Here is an 18,731-nt window from a genome sequence, read left to right as displayed (position 1 = left end):
TTACTCATGTTTTTCTTTATAACTTGGGTTTTCTGTGCCCTGTTTAAGAAAACGCCGAGGTGCAGGCTCCAAATGCTGCCGGGCACCCCTTTTCACACCCAGGTCCTCCTCTGTCTGGAAGATGCTTCCGTGCACGGGCGGAAGGAGGGCTCAGTTCCCTGCGTGCACACGGTCCCCACGCTGACCAGGCCACCTCTTCTGTGAGCCGCACACAGCACAGATCGCAGCAGTGGCCCTGCGTTCCCTCCCTTCTGGGCGACAGAGCCTCCATCCTCCTCCAGACGGCTCCCCGAGCCTGCTCCGCAGGGAGACTTGACCCCTGCCCAGGCTCTAGATGGTGAAACGTAGCTGCTCAGGGGCACAGAGCCAGCTGGCGGCCTGCCGCTGAGCCCTCTGCTGCCGGGACTCAGACCCCAGGCTGGCATCTGGCCACCTCTGGGCGCTGGGAAGGCTCTGAGAACAGGATGCAGGATGGACAGGGTGGGAAGCCGGAACCCGGCCTCCGGGCAACCAGAGAGCCGACGCAGCAGCTCTGGGCGGCCTGCCTTTGCATGTGCTCTCCCGTGAGAGAGGAGCACGCTTCCATTTGGTTCACACTTCCTTTTAAGTAGCGGCAAACTCAGCATCAGCGGTTCTCCCTGCACCCGGCCGTCCCTTCCGGATCTGTCCCCCGTGACAGCAGCCTTCTGCCGCCGCCGCCCGGACTTACACGGTCACTCTTCCAACTGAGTGTTGGGATAGATCTTCAAGTGCTACGAAAAATGACGAGACTTCAGTTACATTGCTTTAGTTACAGAGGTGGAAAACCTGGCCAAACGAGTCCGAGTGCTACCGGAGCTGCTGCGCGCGCCTGTCTGCACTGCGGCTGGCCTGCCGCCTCGCCCCGCCCCGTCTGGCTGGGGGACACAGGCGGCAGCACCCCGCAGTACGAGCTGGGGCTCTTCCCCTGTTCTTCTGATCTCTAGACACAGAAAGCGGGGACGGCTGCCCGCCCCCAAAGTGCAGCGGACTCGGGGAGAGCCGTTGCTCTCCACAGCCACCTCCTTCCTCGGAGTTTCTTCAACTTCTTTCTTTCCTGAAAGTGGGGGACTGGTTTAATGCCTTTAATGCCTACAATTCCATTCAAATTTTCTGCTTTGCTTGAGTCAATTTTAAGAAAGCACATTTTCCTAAAACCTTTTAACTTCAGCTCAGTTTCAGGACCCGCGGGGAGGGAAGCTGTCCGTAGCGCCCCTCGCAGCTGCCGGGCGCACCCCGACGCCGCCTCCCCTGCCCGCGCTGGGCCGGACGGCGGGCCCGCGGCCGCATCGCGCTCCCGCAGCGGCTGCGCCGGCCTGGCAGCTGCGGTCGCTTGTCTCTGCTGCACACGAAACGCCGTCTCCCTGCCCCCGCCGTTCCCTTCTTGCCGCTCATGTGCGTTTGTTCCATTGCTCGTGCTCTGTCGTTTACTGACGACCGTTCTCTCGCTCGCCAGGATTTCTTCTCCGCGAGCGGCTGGGGGGCGTCGGACACGCAGGCCCCTGCCCGTGGTGCAGGCGGGCAGAGGCGCGCAGCCCCGCGAGCTCCCCGAAGCCTCTGCACGCCCTGCCCCAGGCCCCGTGCCCGCTGCCCCGCCCCCGCGCCTGGCCAGCTGTCTGTCCCTGGCAGGTGGTCTGCATTTGCTAGACGTCTGCGCACGTGGAGTCACACAGCAAGCACTCCTTCCGCTCTGGTTCCGCACACTCTGCACCACTGTTCTGCGACGTGTCCATGTGGGCTCGGCTACATCGCTGTTCACTCTGTTTCTCGCCAGAGCAGTGTTCTGTCGCACGGACACACCCCATTTACACACTGGGCTGCTTCCCGCTTTCAGAGACGCCGCCGGGAGCACCCCTGGGTGAGTCTGTGTGACACACGCTTCCACGTCCCTCGGGAAGCAGAGCGGCAGAACAGCTGGCGTTGGGCAGGCGCGCCTTTAACCTTCAAGAAACCGTCAGACTGTCTTCCAAGGTGACTACGCTACTTACACCCCAGCGGGGCTGGGGCCGGCCTGCCTGCTGGCTCGCCACGCGGCATCTGTCTGCAGGCCTGCTGGGCATCGCTTTGGTGAAGTGGCCGTTCAGACACTCCGCCCGTCCTTTAAACAGTCCTTCCTCCTCGTTGGGTTTTGAGGGTCTTTACATGTCCCGGGTCCAGGTCCTTTATCAGACACATGATTTGTAAACATTTTCTTCCAGTCGGTGACTTCATTTCTCATTCTTTTAACAGTGTTTTTCAACGAAGTAATTTTTAACTCGATGAGATCCAGTTTACCGTTTCTCCCTTTATGGAGAGCGCGTCGGGGCTGCTTCTGGGACACTGCCCACGCGAGGTGCCAGGATCGTTTCCTGCTTCTAGAACTTTCGCACGTCTAGGTCTGTGACATGTTTTGAGTTAGTTTTTGCCTATGGCGCAGAACGTGAAGCGCATTTGGTGGTTGTTACGCTGGGGTCTCCAATTGTCCCGGCACCGTTTGTTGAAAAGACTATTCTTTCCTCCTGACTGACTTGGTGTTGATCAAAAAGCAGTTGTGACAACGAACAAGTGAAATTCAAAGCAATACTGTTTACGTTATTAATACCTCCGAAAATTAAATACTTAGGTATGAATCTAACAAAACATACACAGGACCTATAGAGGGAAACTACAAAGCTGATGAAGGAGTCGAGCAACCAAATAAACGAGAGCTGCCTCGTGTTCACGGACAGGAAGACTCAACACTGTCACGGCGTCAGCTCTTCCCAGCCAGATCTACAGGCTCAGCACAGAAGCCGTCAGAACCCCAGCAAGGTATCTTCCGGATGTCGACAGCTGATCCTGAAGACGCGGCAGAAGGCCCAGAAGAGCCTCCAGCTCCCTGGAGGAGGACAAACAGCTGGAGAACGGGCACGACCGGCTCCATGGCTCACCACGAAGCCGGAGTCTTTGTGACGTTGTGACTTCTCAGAAAGGTGCACTTCATCATTCAGACAACCAAAAATCCACTTCCCCTTGCATACGTTTGGCCTTCTGCTGGGGTTCTTGCCTCACAGCTCTTAGAACTCCTGGAACTTCCTAAGTGAAGGACCCGTGAAGGCGTCTTTTGCTGCCTGAATGAGGCAAATTTCATCAGCCGCCTGCAGGTGGGGTCTGGTTGTCTGTGGAGCCACCGTGTGAGGCCAGAGGCTGGCACTCTCAGCCGCACCCCACCGGCACCAGGGGAGGGGCTGGAGGTGGCGCTCTGACGCCAAAGGCCGGTGATTGTCACCGACGGGGCCTCTGTAATGAGGCTTCCGTGGAAACCCAGAAGTACAGGCCCACAGAGGCCCGCCTGTATGCCCTCAAGGTGGCCCTGAAGCACCTATCTCGAAGTTGATCCTTCACGGAACCCGAGGAACGCACGGGGGTGGGCGCGGCGCACGGCCGGGGCCTTACCGGGCCATCTTGTCACTGCAGGACATGGTGAGCAGCCTCTCCCCCTGCAGCACCCCGTCCCACGTCTGGATGCCCGCGTTCGAGCGGACCGGGATCGTCCCCTCGCCGGACTCTATCTTTGTCCGTAGCTGCCCTCTGGCTTTCCGATTCGGATGTCTGTCTGCTGGTTCTGCAAGAGACACACAGGGTGAGAGACTCCGCCACAGCCGCCGTCGCTCACCTCACTGAGAAGCACATCTAACAACGGCTGCCAGTCACACCCGTGTGCACGCCTACCCTGTGCGCACGGAAGACACGCGTTGCCATCTGAGAACACAAAACTGAACAGGACGATGCAACACACACCAAGGCGGGGAAAGGGGCCCCTCAGGGGCTGGGGAAGGACGGCTTCCATCTCACCCGAACGATCTGTCTATCACTGAAGGTGAGCTGAGCGCACAGGACAAAATGCCAGCCGTTGCTCACTCTGCGCGATGGACGTGCGGGGGTTTGCCGTGTTTCTTCCCCGTACAGTTAAGTTTCCAGCAATACGTCTATGGGGCAGCAGAAGTGGACCCACGGGACGCGTTCACAAACACCCAGAGCCATTATCTCTGGGTTACACGGATACGGGGTGAGTTAAATTTCCCTTCTTATGTTTTAAAAATGTCTAGCAATTCGCTAAGTGGGTATGCGTTGCTTTCATAATCAAGAAAAATAATGAAATCAAATGTTCTTTTTGGAATAAATAATGCTTGCGATTGTGGGAAGGGCTGTGGGTACAAACAGCCATCAGACAAAAGCCCCGACAAGAATGGGAGCAGAGCGGGGCGGAGGGCAGCGTGCTGGCGCCTCCCGGGTCGGCCGCTGCGGAAGGCCAGGCCCGCAGCCGCACACGCTCTCACAGCTCATCAGAGACAGGAGGGGGCTGCTTGCTCCCAGCTCAGAGACCTGCGTCGCCCACGTTTAAACAGTGAAAACAATTTTGGTCCAATATTCTCGAGTCTAGTCTAACTTCCTAATTTATCAGAATCTGCATTCTCGTCATTAACAGTTTCTAACTGAATTGCTGGCAAGAAAAACCTCCTGTTTTTATACATTCTGATCAGATCCACATTCAAGGTGGGCATCTCCACAAAGGGCACTGATGGTGGTCGCTCTGCCCGCACGGTCCTCTGGGGGAGCACCGGCCGCCAGAAGCCGAGCCCACCTTCGAGAAGCGGCTCGTGCGGCGAGAAGATCCGGGCGTCGCCGCAGGGGGAGGTGCTGATGTACAGGTGGAACTGGACGCTGTCCTTCAGCCTGAAGCCTCCGCGCTCCGACCTCTGAAAGATGGATCTTTTTTGATCATCTTTGTTACTGAAAGGAAACAAGTTGCAAAATAAATCTCAAAGCTGTTGACAATGAAAGTTTAGTCTAGCACAGCTCACAGTGACTTTCAGAGGCCAGTGTTAAAACGGGGGATTTCAGCCTGAACTGGGCTCTTTATTTTATATGTTAACAAGCAACATGGCTCCTGTCTGCTCACTGACAGGACGCGCCATCAGCACGCGAGCGACCGTTCCCTCTGCTCGTCCACGGCTGCCGGCCACGAAGACGACACAAAAGAAACGGCTCGTGGGGAAAAGCGGCTCGGGCATGGTCACCAGCACAGAACTGACACCCCCACTGGCAGCTCAGTTCCAGCCACGCTCACGCCGCACAGAACACGAGCACGTGCTCCGAACCCAGAGGCGACACCCGTGACTACGTGACATGCATGCACACGTGCATATGTGCGTGCAGGGGTGTGTGTGAGGGCACGTGTACGTGTGCTGCCTGTGATGCGTGTGTGCGCACACGTACACGCGTGCACACTTGTGTTACGTGTGTGCTGTAATTTAGTCAACCCTGGTCTGTAGCTTGAGCATCGTGAGGAAATCGTTACCTAAAAAGTTACTATTTTGAGACTTTTTCCATGATTACAGAAACGATGAAAAGTTTGCAGTACATTCTGACAGAAGGAAAATGCATCTCTTGAGAAACAGCTTCCTGGACGCATTCACCTGCTACACTTACTTTAAGTAAAGCTCCAGCTGCGTGTAGAGAAACCGAAGCAGGGCCCTCCGCGATATGATCTCCGCGTGGCAGTCGTTCAGCGCCAGGCCCCGGTCGCTCATGTACTCGCCGTTAACACACTTCGTCCCCGTGGAGACACTTATCACCTTGGCATCCTTGACGTCCGTGCCTGGAAACAGGAGAGAAGTCATGCTTCGGGGGCCCGGGCCCGGGCCTCAGGGCAGGACACGCACCTTCGCGGACTGGGGGTGCAGTGCAGGGGCAGACGGCAGCATCCTCACGCAGCCGCTGACCCCTCCCGGCCGCCACGACGGCCTCCCACTGAGCACGTGCTCTGCCATATTTCTGGAAGCTAACCCTCCTGACTCTTTAGTGTAAAGATTCTAAACTTAAGAAAGGAGCCTCCTCGAAACGCAAGTCTTTCCGTGCACAGTCCCCCCGGACTCGGGTGGGGAGCTCCGTGGAGAGGTGGACAGGCTGGCCGTGACTGACCTCGAAACTACCAAAGCACCAAGGGGGCCGGAGGATGGGCCCAGGGTAACTCAGGTGTTGCTCAGGGGCCTCTCACCATTTAGCTGCACTGGGAGGCCCACCAGCACTGGGGGCTTCCGGGAAGCGACCCCCCTGACGGTCAGGGGTCCACAGGCCACACACAGGCCCTGCGGCTACAGGGCGGTGACCGCGCAGCCCGCTGGGCAGGATTTCACTCAGCCCCAGCGTCCTCCCTCTGAGGCCCGTTCCCCTCCTATCTCTGCGCATGAGGGAACCGTGGCATAGGGTGGTCACAGTCCATTCTGGGACTGGAACCAGGCCGCCTGATGCCACGCCAAGTGCTTCAGGTGTAAATCGTGGCTCTGAGCAGATGGTCCCAAGTGAGACACACCCTGCGGTGCATCGTGCCCCCCGACGTGAGGTGCCCCTTCTGAGGCTGTCAAACCCGAATGAAAACAGTCTGCTGGAGGGGAGCAGGGCCTCGCCCGGGAACGACAGTCCTGCCTGTGCAAGCGGTCACCGCGCAGGAGGCAGCGGGCACACGGGAACCCAGGCAGTGGACATCGGAACACAAAAGCGCCCCACCCCGCCCGTGACATGCTCTAGCTGTGCCGGAGCACAGATGGGCAGGGCGAGCACGCGGCGGCCGTGTCCCAGGGCCTCGGGGATGCACTGAACGTCACAGGGCCACTCCTGTCACGGTCAGACAGGTGAGCGCACCTCAGGGAAAGGACAAGGCAGCCACCTACATGGAGAACTGGGCCCCTGGCCAGCGGGTGTAGACAGAGCAGCCACTCCTGGAGCCCGCCCTCTGGCCTCTTGGGCGGCTTCCTGTGCGTGGCCGTCCAGGCTCGGCCAGCGGGGCCGAGTGGATGCTCCAGGAAGAGAGGCCCCGCGTGACGGCCCAGACTCAGCCCCCACGGTGATGGGGGGCCTGCCCGCCCCGGGATCCAGGCACCCGCCACGGCTGTGGGTCCCGTTTGTCGGACCGACCCACGGGGCGCTGCTCAGAGGGCTGGCTCCCGGGAAGTGGGGCGGGGACGCGGGAGGGTTCCTTTGCTGCTGGGATCTTTGGGCAAACATTAACAGGGCTTCTGCCATCCCAAAGCATGTTTTCCCGATTTCTGCTCTTGCTAGAGGGCCCTCCCTTCCCCACCCAAGCCACCCGGGAGCCGATCTGGCAGCGTCAGCATCACTGGCAAACCCGCCATGTCCTACTCTCGAATGAGGCAAGAGCCAAGGGGCCTCCTGCAGTTTTCCGGAGCAGATCAAGACCACTCCCAGAAGATCGCAGGGCTCATATCAACACACAGTGCTTTCTCCAAGTGGGAAAGCTTAGGTTAGAGAGACGAACTTTCAGGAAAACATGTAAGAGCACGCGGCGGGCACTCCGAAGGAGGGCGGACGCACTGCCCGCCGGCGTCCCGGGGCTGTTCCAGGCTGAGGCGATTCCCCTGCTGAGCGTGAGGGCAGGCGGGCAGACGCACCGCCAGCACAGTTACCTGTCGTCATGACGATTCCAGCAAGGACTTTCCTGCGCGCGTGAGGGGAGGAGAAGTTGTCCGTCAGGTCCCCAAACTTATCCAGAACCAGGCGGGCCACGGCGTCGGCTAACACCTGAGGACCAAGCAGGGGGTTAGCGCTCCCTTCAGGGCCAGTTCCCTGGCCTGAAACCGGAAAGCACGCAGGAGCGTCGGGCAAACAAGCACGTGTGTGTGTGTGTTGGGGCGGTGGGGTGTGTAGGAGGGTGTGGGGGTGTGTGGGGGGTGGGGTGTGTAGGAAGGTGTGGGTGGGTGTGGGGGGCGGGGTGTGTAGGAGGGTGTGGGGGTGTGGGGGGTGAGGGTGTGTAGGAGGGTGTGGGTGGGTGTGGGGGGTGGGGTGTGTAGGAGGGTGGGGGTGGGTGTGGGGGGTGAGGGTGTGTAGGAGGGTGTGGGGGGTGTGGTGTGTATGAGGGTGTGGGTGGGTGTGGGGGGTGTGGGGGGTGGGGGGTGGGGTGTGTAGGAGGGTGTGTGTGTGTTGGGGGGGTGGGGTGTATAGGAGGGTGTGGGTGGGTGTGGGGGTGGGGTGTGTAGGAGGGTGTGGGGGGTGTGGGGGGTGGGGTGTGTAGGAGGGTGTGGGTGGGTGTGGGTGGGTGTGGGGGGTGAGGGTGTGTAGGAGGGTGTGGGGGGTGTGGGGGTGGGGGGTGGGGTGTGTAGGAGGGTGTGGGTGGGTGTGGGGGGCGGGGTGTGTAGGAGGGTGTGTGGGGGGTGGGGGTGGGGTGTGTAGGAGGGTGTGGGGGGGTGTGCGGGGGCGTGGGGAGCGCCCGTGCTTTTCCTCCCAAACACTCCTTGCAAACAGACACCTGAGGGGTGGGCAAGGGTCCCTGCAGAGGGGCCAGTCCAGAGCCCGGGCCATGGGAGCCAGGCCCCGTGCAGGGGAGGCGCCCTCACAGCAGCCCGGCCCTTGGCGACAGCGCCTTCCTGGTCACCTGCCTCCAGCCCCCTGCTGCTCCGAGTCAGGGCGAGAGCCCTGGGGCCACACTCCCTGAGCAACGGGGCTTCAGGAGGACGTGACACCACAGGAGGTGCTGCCCGGCCAGCTCAGGGCTGGCCCGACGGGGAGCTTGTCCTCCCAGTGACACCACAGGCAGAGAAAGGGGCGGCCAGAAGAGTGATCACATTAGTCACCAGGCTCACAGCACCTGCCTCCCAAAGGGGCCCTTTCCATGTGTCCCAGTTATTTCAACATCTAAAACTAGTTACCCGGCTCGGTCCTCGGAACCAGCACTGTCAGAGCCTGCAGCGCACCTGCCACTTAGATCCAGTGACATGGGGCGTGTGAGCAGAGGCCACACGTGTAAAGGGAGAGTGTAAGGGGGCGTCTGGAGCGGCTCAGCTGGCGCCCTGCGGTACGGGCAGAGCTGCTCAGAAGCACACGTGTCTGTCAGCCTCGGACGTGCCCACTACACGGCCTCCGATTCAACTTGGGTGTGAGGGCCCAGGGCGCGCGGGGAAGTCATGTCCGAGGGGAGGTGCGTGAGGACCCGCGCCCGCCCTCCCACACTGGTCTGGAGAATTTAACGGCCAAACCAAGGGCCCCCTGCGGGGCCTTTAATAAAACCAAGAGAAAAATTGCTCGTCCTAAATGGTGCCTTTTTAGGAAGAACGCAGCTGTCAGAGTGTCCTTCCCCGTCACCGCACCAGCAGGTACCAGCGAGCCCCAGAAGTTGGGATGTGGACAGAGACCCGGGGACGGGGCCCGGGGACCTCATTCTGCACCCAGTGTGAGCCGGGAAGGTGGTGAGCGCGCAGGCAGAGGATGGGCACGTGGCAGCACGATGGCAAGGGTACTGGAGAGGGGACGCAGCCTTCCAGTCGACAGAGAAGGAGAAACAGCAAGAGGTGAAGGGAAAGCAGAGGAAACAGGTGTCTGCTCCACACAAGCTTAGACGTGGCTCCGAATTCCCAGAGAAGGGCAGCCGAGCTCAGCCCGAGTCGGACCCTCCGCTGGGGCGGAGCCTGCGCTGATGGACGCCCACAGTGTCAGACCGCCCTCCCACCCCGAGGGGGCCGGGCAGGCTCTCCCTGCGGACTCTGGGGCGCAGGGAGCAGCACAAGTCAAACCCACGCCACCCACCGCCCCTCCCGGCCTGACATGGGTGGCGGGGGCCCTGGCTCGAGGCTGCACCCTGCATGACGGAGCGCCGGGCCACGTCAATCAAATTCACTGACCTAGTGCTCTGTGCTCACCACGCGGGCAACATCGTCTGATTTTTAAACCTGCTAAAGCCGCCGTGAATACTAGAAAGGCAAACATCCTAAGACCAGGGACAGGCAACCCACGTCCTCCAAGGGCCCCCTAGGAAGACAGGAGGACCTTTCACTCACTCTAGGTTGCACCTTTGGAAATCCCCAGTGGGGAGGCAGTGGAGCCCAGAAATAAAGCCGCAAGGCCGGATCCTTTGAAGGCCGCCCGCAAGTCCTCCAGGGAAAACGTAACCTCACCCCGAGCTACCACGGGGACCCTGGGGGACCTGGGGGCCACTGTGAGCAGAGGGGGGTGGGTTTCCCTGGACTGCTGAGCTCCAGAAACTGCAGTGCAGCCTGTGGAGCAGGGGCACGTGGAGCAGGGGCACGTGGCACTGGGCAGGGAGGAAGCAGCCCTTGCTGGCCCACACCCTCCCGGTAAGCTGGATTTCAGAAGAGCCCTCCCCAGCCAGCTCCACTCGGCCCCAGGGAAGGAGCCCGGGCGCTGTTCCACAGGGAAGTCACAGCCAGGCCTGGGAGCGGCCACCAGCACACATGCGTGCACACGTGTGAGCGCACGCACACGTGCACGCACACACACAGACCAGCGCGGCGGTCCCCGCCCAGGACGTGGGGTTCGTGACACTTGGTATGACTCCAATTGTCTTGCAGACAACTGCTGATGTGAGGGAAGACTCGTCACATTGGACGTTATTCTGAACTCAGGTTGAAATATGTGGCAAATGGTAGACCCGAGAATAACAAATCACTTGGGAACGAGCGCCACCCGTTTGTAAAATTACAATGGACCAAGAGTTCCTGGGGGCAATGTCAACAAGAGGTTAACGTGGGAAGCGGTTATTTGGTTCATAAAAAATCAGTAATATACTTTGGATGTGTTACTTTATACTCATGCTGCATTTGGCTGCTTTAGGCAAAATAAAATCAATTTCCTTCTGTTCAGACTGAGAACTGTGGGCCTTCTGAGGTGACCCCTGCACAGAGGCCCCTGCACACAAAGGCCCGAGAGGGTCTGGGCCCTCCTGAGGGAGGCAGCCCTCCTGCCGGCTGGGCGTCCCACGTACGCTCCGACCAGGCCAGTGTGTATCTCATCTTCAGACTGAGATATTACTCAGGAAGGAATGGAGGGTCAGACTGTCTCCCTGAAGGCAGAGTCCTTCAATAGACCAGAATAATTCTGGAATTCCGGGAAGAGAAGCAACAAGCCGTGGGAGAGTTCTGGGGTGCTGAAAAGCTCTCTCCTTCCCTCTCCCTCCGAGCCCAACCTGGACAGCCACACCCGCTCCGGGGACCCGCCGGAACCCGCCGTGGGGGCTCCAGGAGTGGGCGCCGGGGTGCTCGTGGAGGGCCCTGGTGCCCCTAGCCATTCTGATACGTGCTCCCCACCGCTGTGGCCCAGCCTCTGCCTGGACAGCCTCCTGAGCCTCAGTCCTGCTGGGCTCAGTCCCTGACCCAGAGTTGGGCTTCAGCCGCTGCCTGGCCAGCCTCACCCAGCCTGCACCTGAGACTTCACACGAGGCCCCGAGGGAGGGCACCGCTGAGCTGGGCAAGGTTCCAGGGCCCCGACCGCCCCTCCGGGCCGGGCTGCACCCTGCAGCCTTGGGCGGGCTTCCCAGCGACCACAGGAGCGGCGTGCTCAAGGAGAGGCCGCCGGGCAGCTGGACTTACCAGGAAGCACCTGTGCGGAGGACACAGGAGGAAGGAGGTCAGATCCTGTGTAAAAGCATTATTGAGACACGCCAGGTTTGCCAGCGGCTTTCCTCACCTGTGGTAAGTGTAACTGAAGGCCCTCGCTGGGGATGGGCTGGCGAGACGGGGTCTGGTCCAAGTGCAAGTTAAAGACAGTCGCCAGGGCAGACTGCGCGGCCCGGGCCTTGGCCAGCTTTTTGTTCCTCCCCGAGCCCTCGAAGAACTGACCGTCCACCACCACGGACATGACAAAGTTCTTGGCGTGGCTCTCCCCGCTCTCCGACAGGAAGTCGTACTTCAGTCCCGGGCGCAGCTCGTTCAAGATCATCACGGGGTTCTTCCCGCTCGGGGGCGGGAAGGGCGGGGGTATGGGCAGCAGGGGCTGGGCCAGGCCGGCGGGCACGGGGGACGCGGACAGGCTGAGGTCCCCGCTGGAGCTGAAGGAGTCGTCGCCGTTGGAGCCCAGGTAGAAGGGCGCGTCCGACCTGTCTGGGGTCTCGAAGCCGTTGAAGAGGGCGTCGGGGAAGTCGGCCTGGTCGGACGTGAAGTCCGTGTTGGCAGACAGGGTCCGGCCCATGGCCAGGTGGGCCTCGGAGGCGTTGGGGAACTGCACAAAGGACCGCAGCGCCTTCTCGGCCGCGTGCAGCTTGGCCTTCTTCTTGGTGGGGCCGGAGCCCTCGAACACCTGCCCATTGACCTCGACGGACATGACGAACAGGGGCGCGTGCACGGGCCCCGTCTGCGACAGCAGCGTGTACTGCAGGCCGGGCTTGATCTCGTTGAGCTGCATCAGAGCGTTCTTGGGCAGCGCCGGCCCCGGCGCCCTCCTCCGCTTCTTCAGGCGGAACTTGGCGTGGCCGTTGCTGCCCTCCTCCAGGGGCCGCTTCCTGCCGCCGCCCCCGCCGCCCCCGCCGCCCCCGTTGGAGAGCGGGGCACCCTCGCCCGGCCCCGGGGCGCTGCCGTCCGCGGGGGGCGCGCCGTCCAGACCGCAGTTTTCCTTAACATCTGTGCTCGAACCTGCGGTGCCCAGAAAGAGTAACTTACAACGCCTTCGTTGCAGGATCTTGTAAATGCAAAATTTATAGATTCCTTCATCTGTCTTTGTAACTGGTCAAGTGATGTGTGCTCATGCACTCCCCCCGGCGGCCACTCCCCCCAGAAGCCAGCTAAGCTGAAAGGAGGAAGCTGACATCTTGCTAAACAGTGCCTAACGCTGGCTCTATTGAGTGTCGCCAACTGCCTTTGCATTAAAAGATGAATTTTTAAATGATCTTTTTCTATGAGAATATTCTGAAGCATCTAGAGACGTTATGCCAGTTTATCAAAATGTGGGATAATAAACTGATCCAGAAACCCTGCATTAGTAAGTCTAGCATCAGTGCTGATATATGTTCGCTTTCCTTTCGCATTTCCCTCCTTTGCAAAGCCCTTTTCCCTCAGGCTGTACTCACACGGGGCTTTACACTGCAGCATGTCCCAGAAAAGAAACAACATCTAAAACACGCATTCACAAGTTAATGTCTTTCTCTGGTTTAAAATATTCAATCAACATGTGCAGTTATTTGATTTAGTTCATGGATCAATCTTAGAAAACTGCTTATGTGACTATGTAAAGTGTTCTGGCCTTTTAGAAGTTACTTCTGAAGGATCCAGCTTCACTTCTAGTGAAGTGAACTTTTTCACTTAGGATTTTTTTATTACGTATGGGGGTTGACTCACCTCCGAATAGTTAATACACTCCACGATAGAAAAAATACAGAAGACACGAAAACTGGAGTGTTTAGGACTTCCTAACTTCCTGACTACAGCTGGCAGTTTTGTCTTTTGTTTGAAACAAATATCTGACGGATTTACAGAATAATTTGGTTGCCTTATCTTTTAAGGGTATTTGATTTTTTACAATCAATAAAGATAACTTCAGAACTCTAAAAGTCCATGGCAAAATAAGTATGATTTTAATTTCAAAAACTTAACTCCTTCAAGTTTATCAAACTTTTAAAAAAAGGAACGAATTCCTTGCCTCTGGTTAGTCCGCGTGGGGGGCCGTCTGCCCATGAGCGTGGGGGCACGGCTCCAGGGCCTCACAATGTTGCTGATGTGAAAGTATTTAAAGACCTGGCTTTCAAAAATCCGCAGTAAATCTTTAATCAACCAAAATATTTTTTACAATTGTAGACTAATTTACAAGTTACCACCACCATGTGGTGGCTCTAGGGTCTACTTCTACCGCAGAAATAAAAGAAGATTCTCTCTCATCAAGTGAAGGAAACTGGAACACTACTGTGAAAATGCTCGTCAGCTGTACCCAGGGGAGGGCGGGCTTAACGCGGCAGGAAGCCTGTCAGGGTCATCAGCTGCCAGGCCCCAGTTAAAGTGCCCTGGCTTCCAGGGCTGTCGCTGCTCAGCTGAGACGCACAGAAAAACCCTGGGCCAAGCACCCCCCGTGGGAAAGCTGAGTCCACGCTGTGGCAGAGACTAGGAGACTGACAAGCTTTCTCTGTGGACTTCGTTCCTCCCCAGCCCTCCTGACACACACACCACTTCTCCCAGTTGACAAAGCTGATGGAATGGACACTAAATTTTCATTTATAACATCCTCCAGCAAAAGCTCAATAGGTTACTCCTTTCGGTGCTCAAAGGAAACAAAAAGTTAGAAAGGGTAGAGCAAGACAGAGTTTAGATTAGCAAACGAGCAGCAACACCACGCACTAGACAAGAGCTCCCGTCCCGATGTCGCTGAAGCATCGGCAGCGGAAAGCGCATCGCTGTAAGCATGTCCTGACGTGCGTTTAGTCAAATATTCGTAATCCCTGAAACACGTGCTTTCCTTTAAGTGAAAACAATCAGCACTGACTGACAAGGGACCTTGAGATTATACGCACACTTTCTATTCTGCATAGTTCACATGGATTCCAAGTTCTTCTTTGCTCCAGAAGCTCACATTCTACCTTGTTAAAATGCTTCTATGTCAAGGAAGATAAAATACAGAACTGGACAAAGACACCCCACCATCACAGCTGTTCTTAAGCAGGAGCCTCCTCCTTACAGACCACGCTAATTTACTTCACAAATGCGGATGTTAATCACGACAAAATATTCCATTGCTTTCAAAATGAGAAGATACAGGCCAGGCGTTTCAGCTGCAGCCCTGGAACCGGCGGCTTACCTTTCCAGAAACCTCATGCGGAAGGATTCTCTATCGAGGTCACTTACCAGCAGGTCGCCCTGGCGATGGTTACACCATCTGCACACCGGGAAGCTTCCACCCAGACCATGACCCCCACCATGGACAGCAGCCCACAGGCCTGACAGAAAGGAGGAGCAGTGCTGGGTGAACTGGGACTGGTGGGGGGGCTGGTCCTGAAGAGCCCAAGAGGAGCTCTGCCCCTGGGGGGGCGCCCAGCACATGCTGGCAGGGGCACGGCCTCAGGCCCGAAGCAGCACCTACTCACGGCTCCCCACGCCGTGTCCCAGGGACGGGCTCCAGCCGGAGGGCGCGTACGGTGCGGGCCCCTGACAGGCCCAGCAGCTGCAGCACATGGCTCGCAGCAGCCCGCCAGGCGGCACGCTCTCCCGGAGAAGTGGGCTGTGTGTGCAGATCAGCGCCTGCAGGGCCTCCACTGCTGCATTTGGGGTGAGGCCACAGGGAAAGGGACTGAGCTGCGTCCTAGTCCCCGAGGACACGCTCAGTAAAATGTCACCTGTCTTTCACACCCGCACGCTCTTCCCGGGGACAGCCCGGCATGCACGTGCACAAATCAGAGCCCTGGTGCCCCTGCCATGCTGCCCCCACTAAACGCCCCTGCCCTGCGGCAGCACCGACTCCTTCCCTGACTGCTCTGCCGTCCAGACCTAGAGGCGGAGCAGGGGAGCTCGCCCACGGAACTTTCCACAGAGAGCTATGTCGAGGGGAAGCTGAGGCCCTCTGTCTCCTCTGCCCCCCCTGCCCCAGGGGGGACAGGGAGTTTCAGGCCACACCAGCCCTAAGGCTCATTAAGTCTTCAGAAACTTAAGATTCGCAGACTCACATGGGCCCTTTCCCTCAAAACACAGGGACAACCCAGCGTATTTGAAGGGAAATGCTTACGTACTGTTATCCCACATGACCAACCTCAGGGCCACGGGAGAAAGCCGGCTGCTACTGTGGGGACCGCGCGTGACTTAGCGGGAGGCACGCACATCGCGGCCCCGGCTGATGACAAGGGCGAGTACCCCCGACAAGCGGCCGTGAGGGAACGCCCACAGCAGACACCAGCCCGAAGCGGACACACGCCGCTGTCAGCAGCCTGTGTCACACTGGCCCTGCTAAACACGCTCACACACTGAGACTTGCCCAGGAGACCAGCGCTCGGGACCACGTGGCGGGCCGAGGTCTTACTCATGTTCTCTCCATCTTCCAGGTCCATGGCAAGGCGCTTCTGGGAGCTTCTTGACTGGTGGAGGCTGTTTCTGTCTGAAAGACAACAAGAACACAGCACTGATCCCTGAGCGACACGAGGTGGGTCCCCTCCGTGGAAAGCTGTTCAGACAAGGGCGGGTGGGTCCGGCCTCCGGACTGGGCGACCGGAAGCTCCTCCCCCTTGTGCGTGGTCAGGACCCGGGGTCCCGGCCAGGCCCCTGCTGCAGCAGGGAGGACTTCAGGGCGCTGCAGAGAGCGGCCTGCACTCCAGGGGTGGCGGCCGTACAGAGCTCCGAGCCAGGGGAAGGCGACGCCCTGTGCATCTCAGAAAGACGCCCCGGACGGAGCCCAGACCGCCAGCCACTTGCCGACCTGGGTGCTGGGGAGACTGGGGTGGGTTATAAAGTAAAGCTACTGAGCAGGAAGAAACAGGTACCGTGGTCACTCCGCCTCTCAGCCGCAGGGGCGTCTCATGGACAAAACTAAAACGCGTAGAATTCTTAAAATCTGACCCAACTTCTTAGCCACGTACAACCTATTTTGTTGGCAGGAGAACCACAGGAAACCCTCAGAGAACAATTACTCCAGTTATTTCATCATTAACAAATTAAAGAGTTTCCTCTTCCTAAATACTCCGGCCGCTCCTTGCAAGACCGCACTAGCACGCGACCTGCGGTGAAGGACTCCAGCAGACTGCCGAGTTCTGCAGGCACATGCTGCTCGGTACGCAAGTTAGGTTTCTATTGTAAATCACTAAAAACCAGTGATCTATAATACAAAACAGTGCCTCGCATGTGTTAAAACGTGCATGTATCTGAAACATCTTTCTCACATAACTGACATCTAAGACACAGTTTTCATGACAATCATGTGTTAGTAACACTAATTCTCACTGTATAGCTGGCAGATTGGTTGCTAAAAGCTTAATGAGCTTCTATTTAGAATCCTTTATTCAAGAAAGTGTTCCAGACGTTTTAAAAGCATTAACATTTTGTATTTTTGAGTTACTCCAAGGTGTAGTTTCTGAAAATCTATAACACAGAGCACAGAACTGCTTACCACAGGGACCGGAAGGGAATCAGACAGGCTCGGGGAGATTCAAGTGTTGTGTGGGGAACTGGCTGTACTAAGGGGTTGTTTTCAGTCCTTGCCGGTGTGGAGACAGCACGTCTCTTCCAGGGACACACACTGGTAGGGACACACACAGAGACGCTCGCGGACGGGATGGTCCTTGGGGCTCGTCATCACAGACTGCAGGGCCGGGGAGAGGCCGAGGCGCCCCGGCTGGCACCTGCTGACGCTAGCTGACGGCGCGCAGGGCTCACTGCGCCATCCGTACCGGTGTGCTTTAGCACCTCCCTTATGGAAGGTGTAATGAAGCTCATTTCCCCCAGGTCTGAATGGAGGTAGGACGTGGGCACAGTGCCAGGCCACCGCACGCCCTCGGGAAGATGCAGGTGCTCGAGGGGCCTCTCGGCTGGAGGGTCGGGGGGAATGTGGTGTGTGGTGGTCAGACTGAGCCTGGAGGAGAGGTCGGGTCGGAGGCGAAGACCAGAAGCAGGTGGTGTGGGGCAAGCGCAGAGGCTGTGTGAGACGGGCACTCACGACGCAGCTCCGGGAAACACAAAGTACTGGTTCTGGAAGCAGCCGCACGAAACGGTCCGAAGCCCTCCGCTCGTACCAGCTGGAAGCCGGGCTTATAGGCGGCGAGAGGGGCTCGTGGCGGGGCTGGGGGCAGGGCACGGAGAGCATCCTTTCCCTGCCTGCTCGGTGCAGCTGAGATCCCCGATGTGGCAGGCACAGCGCACACGGGGAGGCGCTGAGTGGTGAAGGGACTGAGGCCGCGTGGCGGAGAGTCCCCTGCAGCCTCCCTCTGCATCACCATCCCAGACTCAGAGCTGAAGAAGCCGGCTACCTGGAAACACCAACGGATGGACCAGAAAACCCCGACAGAAGTGCTGTCTCTGTCCCAGGGAGTCAGAGGGGATCTCCCAGCGGGATAGGGAATCGGCAGACCCCATCTTCCACCCAGCACGGACGTGGGGGCCCTGGCTCTCACTCCCACGGGGCTGTGAGGACCTCTTTCCTCCCACTCGCAAAGCACAGTCACGTGGGGAGCCCAGACTCCCTGCCTCCGCCTGCTGAGAAAGTCAGCCGAAACAGAGGGCTTAAGTAAGATTCAGACTCTAATAACATGTCCAGGTTTCCACCAAAAATCATCCATCATCCTGAGAGTCAAGAAGATCTTAAACCGAATGAAACAGGAAGGCAGATGCCCACCTGGAGATGGCAGCATCGCCTGAGGAAGGTTCCAGAGCAGATGTCACAGAAAGAAGGGGCGGAGCCGGGCCCTGATGGCAACACTCACTCTACAGCCTTGGTTGCCAAGGCGGGTGGCCCGGGGAGGGCAGACGAGCAGGCCACAACGGAGCAGCGCGGAGGACCGGAGACAGCCAACGGCGACAGAGGCGCGGGAGCAACGGACTAGGGAAGGGCGGTCTTGTCCACAAGCCGCTGGAGCAGCCGGGCATCACATCTCACAGCCCGCGCAGAGATCCACTCGGAGGGGCCCGTGGCCTCACACGTTAGGCACAGAACCATAAGACTTAAACAAAGATCACGGGAAAACCCTGGGGAATCTAGGACTAGGCAGAGTTTGCAGACTAGACACCAAAAGCTCAGCCCATAAGAGGAGAAATGATAAACTGGACCTCATCAAAACTGAAACCTTTGCTCTGCTAGAGACCCTGCTAAGAAGCTAGAGACCGGGAGCAAACATCTGACAGCCACGGGCCCGACAGAGTACACGGGACATTCTCCAGCTCAACAGGAAACAACGTCCCTCAGACAGTAGGGGAAGGACACTGAGACACGCTTCCCCAAAGAACACACAGACGGAAACCAGCACGTGACACGACGCCAGGGCCCCCGCCCGC

The 18,731-nt window shown here is 58.4% G+C and overlaps 1 protein-coding gene across 8 annotated transcripts in view; it reads right to left on the bottom strand.

The window, feature by feature from the left end:
- ADARB1 (adenosine deaminase RNA specific B1) overlaps positions 1-18,731 on the bottom strand; it is a 109,113-nt gene that overhangs the window by 20,990 nt on the left and 69,392 nt on the right. For 4 of the 8 annotated variants that reach the window (XM_072970332.1, XM_072970347.1, XM_072970354.1 and 1 more), the window contains 6 exons: positions 15,730-15,849; positions 11,473-12,413; positions 7,464-7,578; positions 5,470-5,638; positions 4,622-4,770; positions 3,433-3,601 (listed from right to left, as the gene is read on the bottom strand). In XM_072970332.1, the coding sequence (XP_072826433.1) occupies positions 3,433-3,601; positions 4,622-4,770; positions 5,470-5,638; positions 7,464-7,578; positions 11,473-12,413; positions 15,730-15,849 (1,663 nt within the window). Of the gene's footprint in view, positions 1-3,432; positions 3,602-4,621; positions 4,771-5,469; positions 5,639-7,463; positions 7,579-11,472; positions 12,414-14,278; positions 15,850-18,075; positions 18,107-18,731 lie in introns of those variants that run through there. The other 4 variants (XM_072970338.1, XM_072970364.1, XM_072970358.1 and 1 more) reach the window with 4 other exon arrangements.

The sequence above is a fragment of the Vicugna pacos genome, chromosome 1 (genome assembly GCF_048564905.1).
Source record: "Vicugna pacos chromosome 1, VicPac4, whole genome shotgun sequence".
Lineage (NCBI taxonomy): Eukaryota > Metazoa > Chordata > Mammalia > Artiodactyla > Camelidae > Vicugna > Vicugna pacos.
Note: the sequence above shows the minus strand (reverse complement) of the source record. Positions and strands in the feature narration are given on the sequence as shown.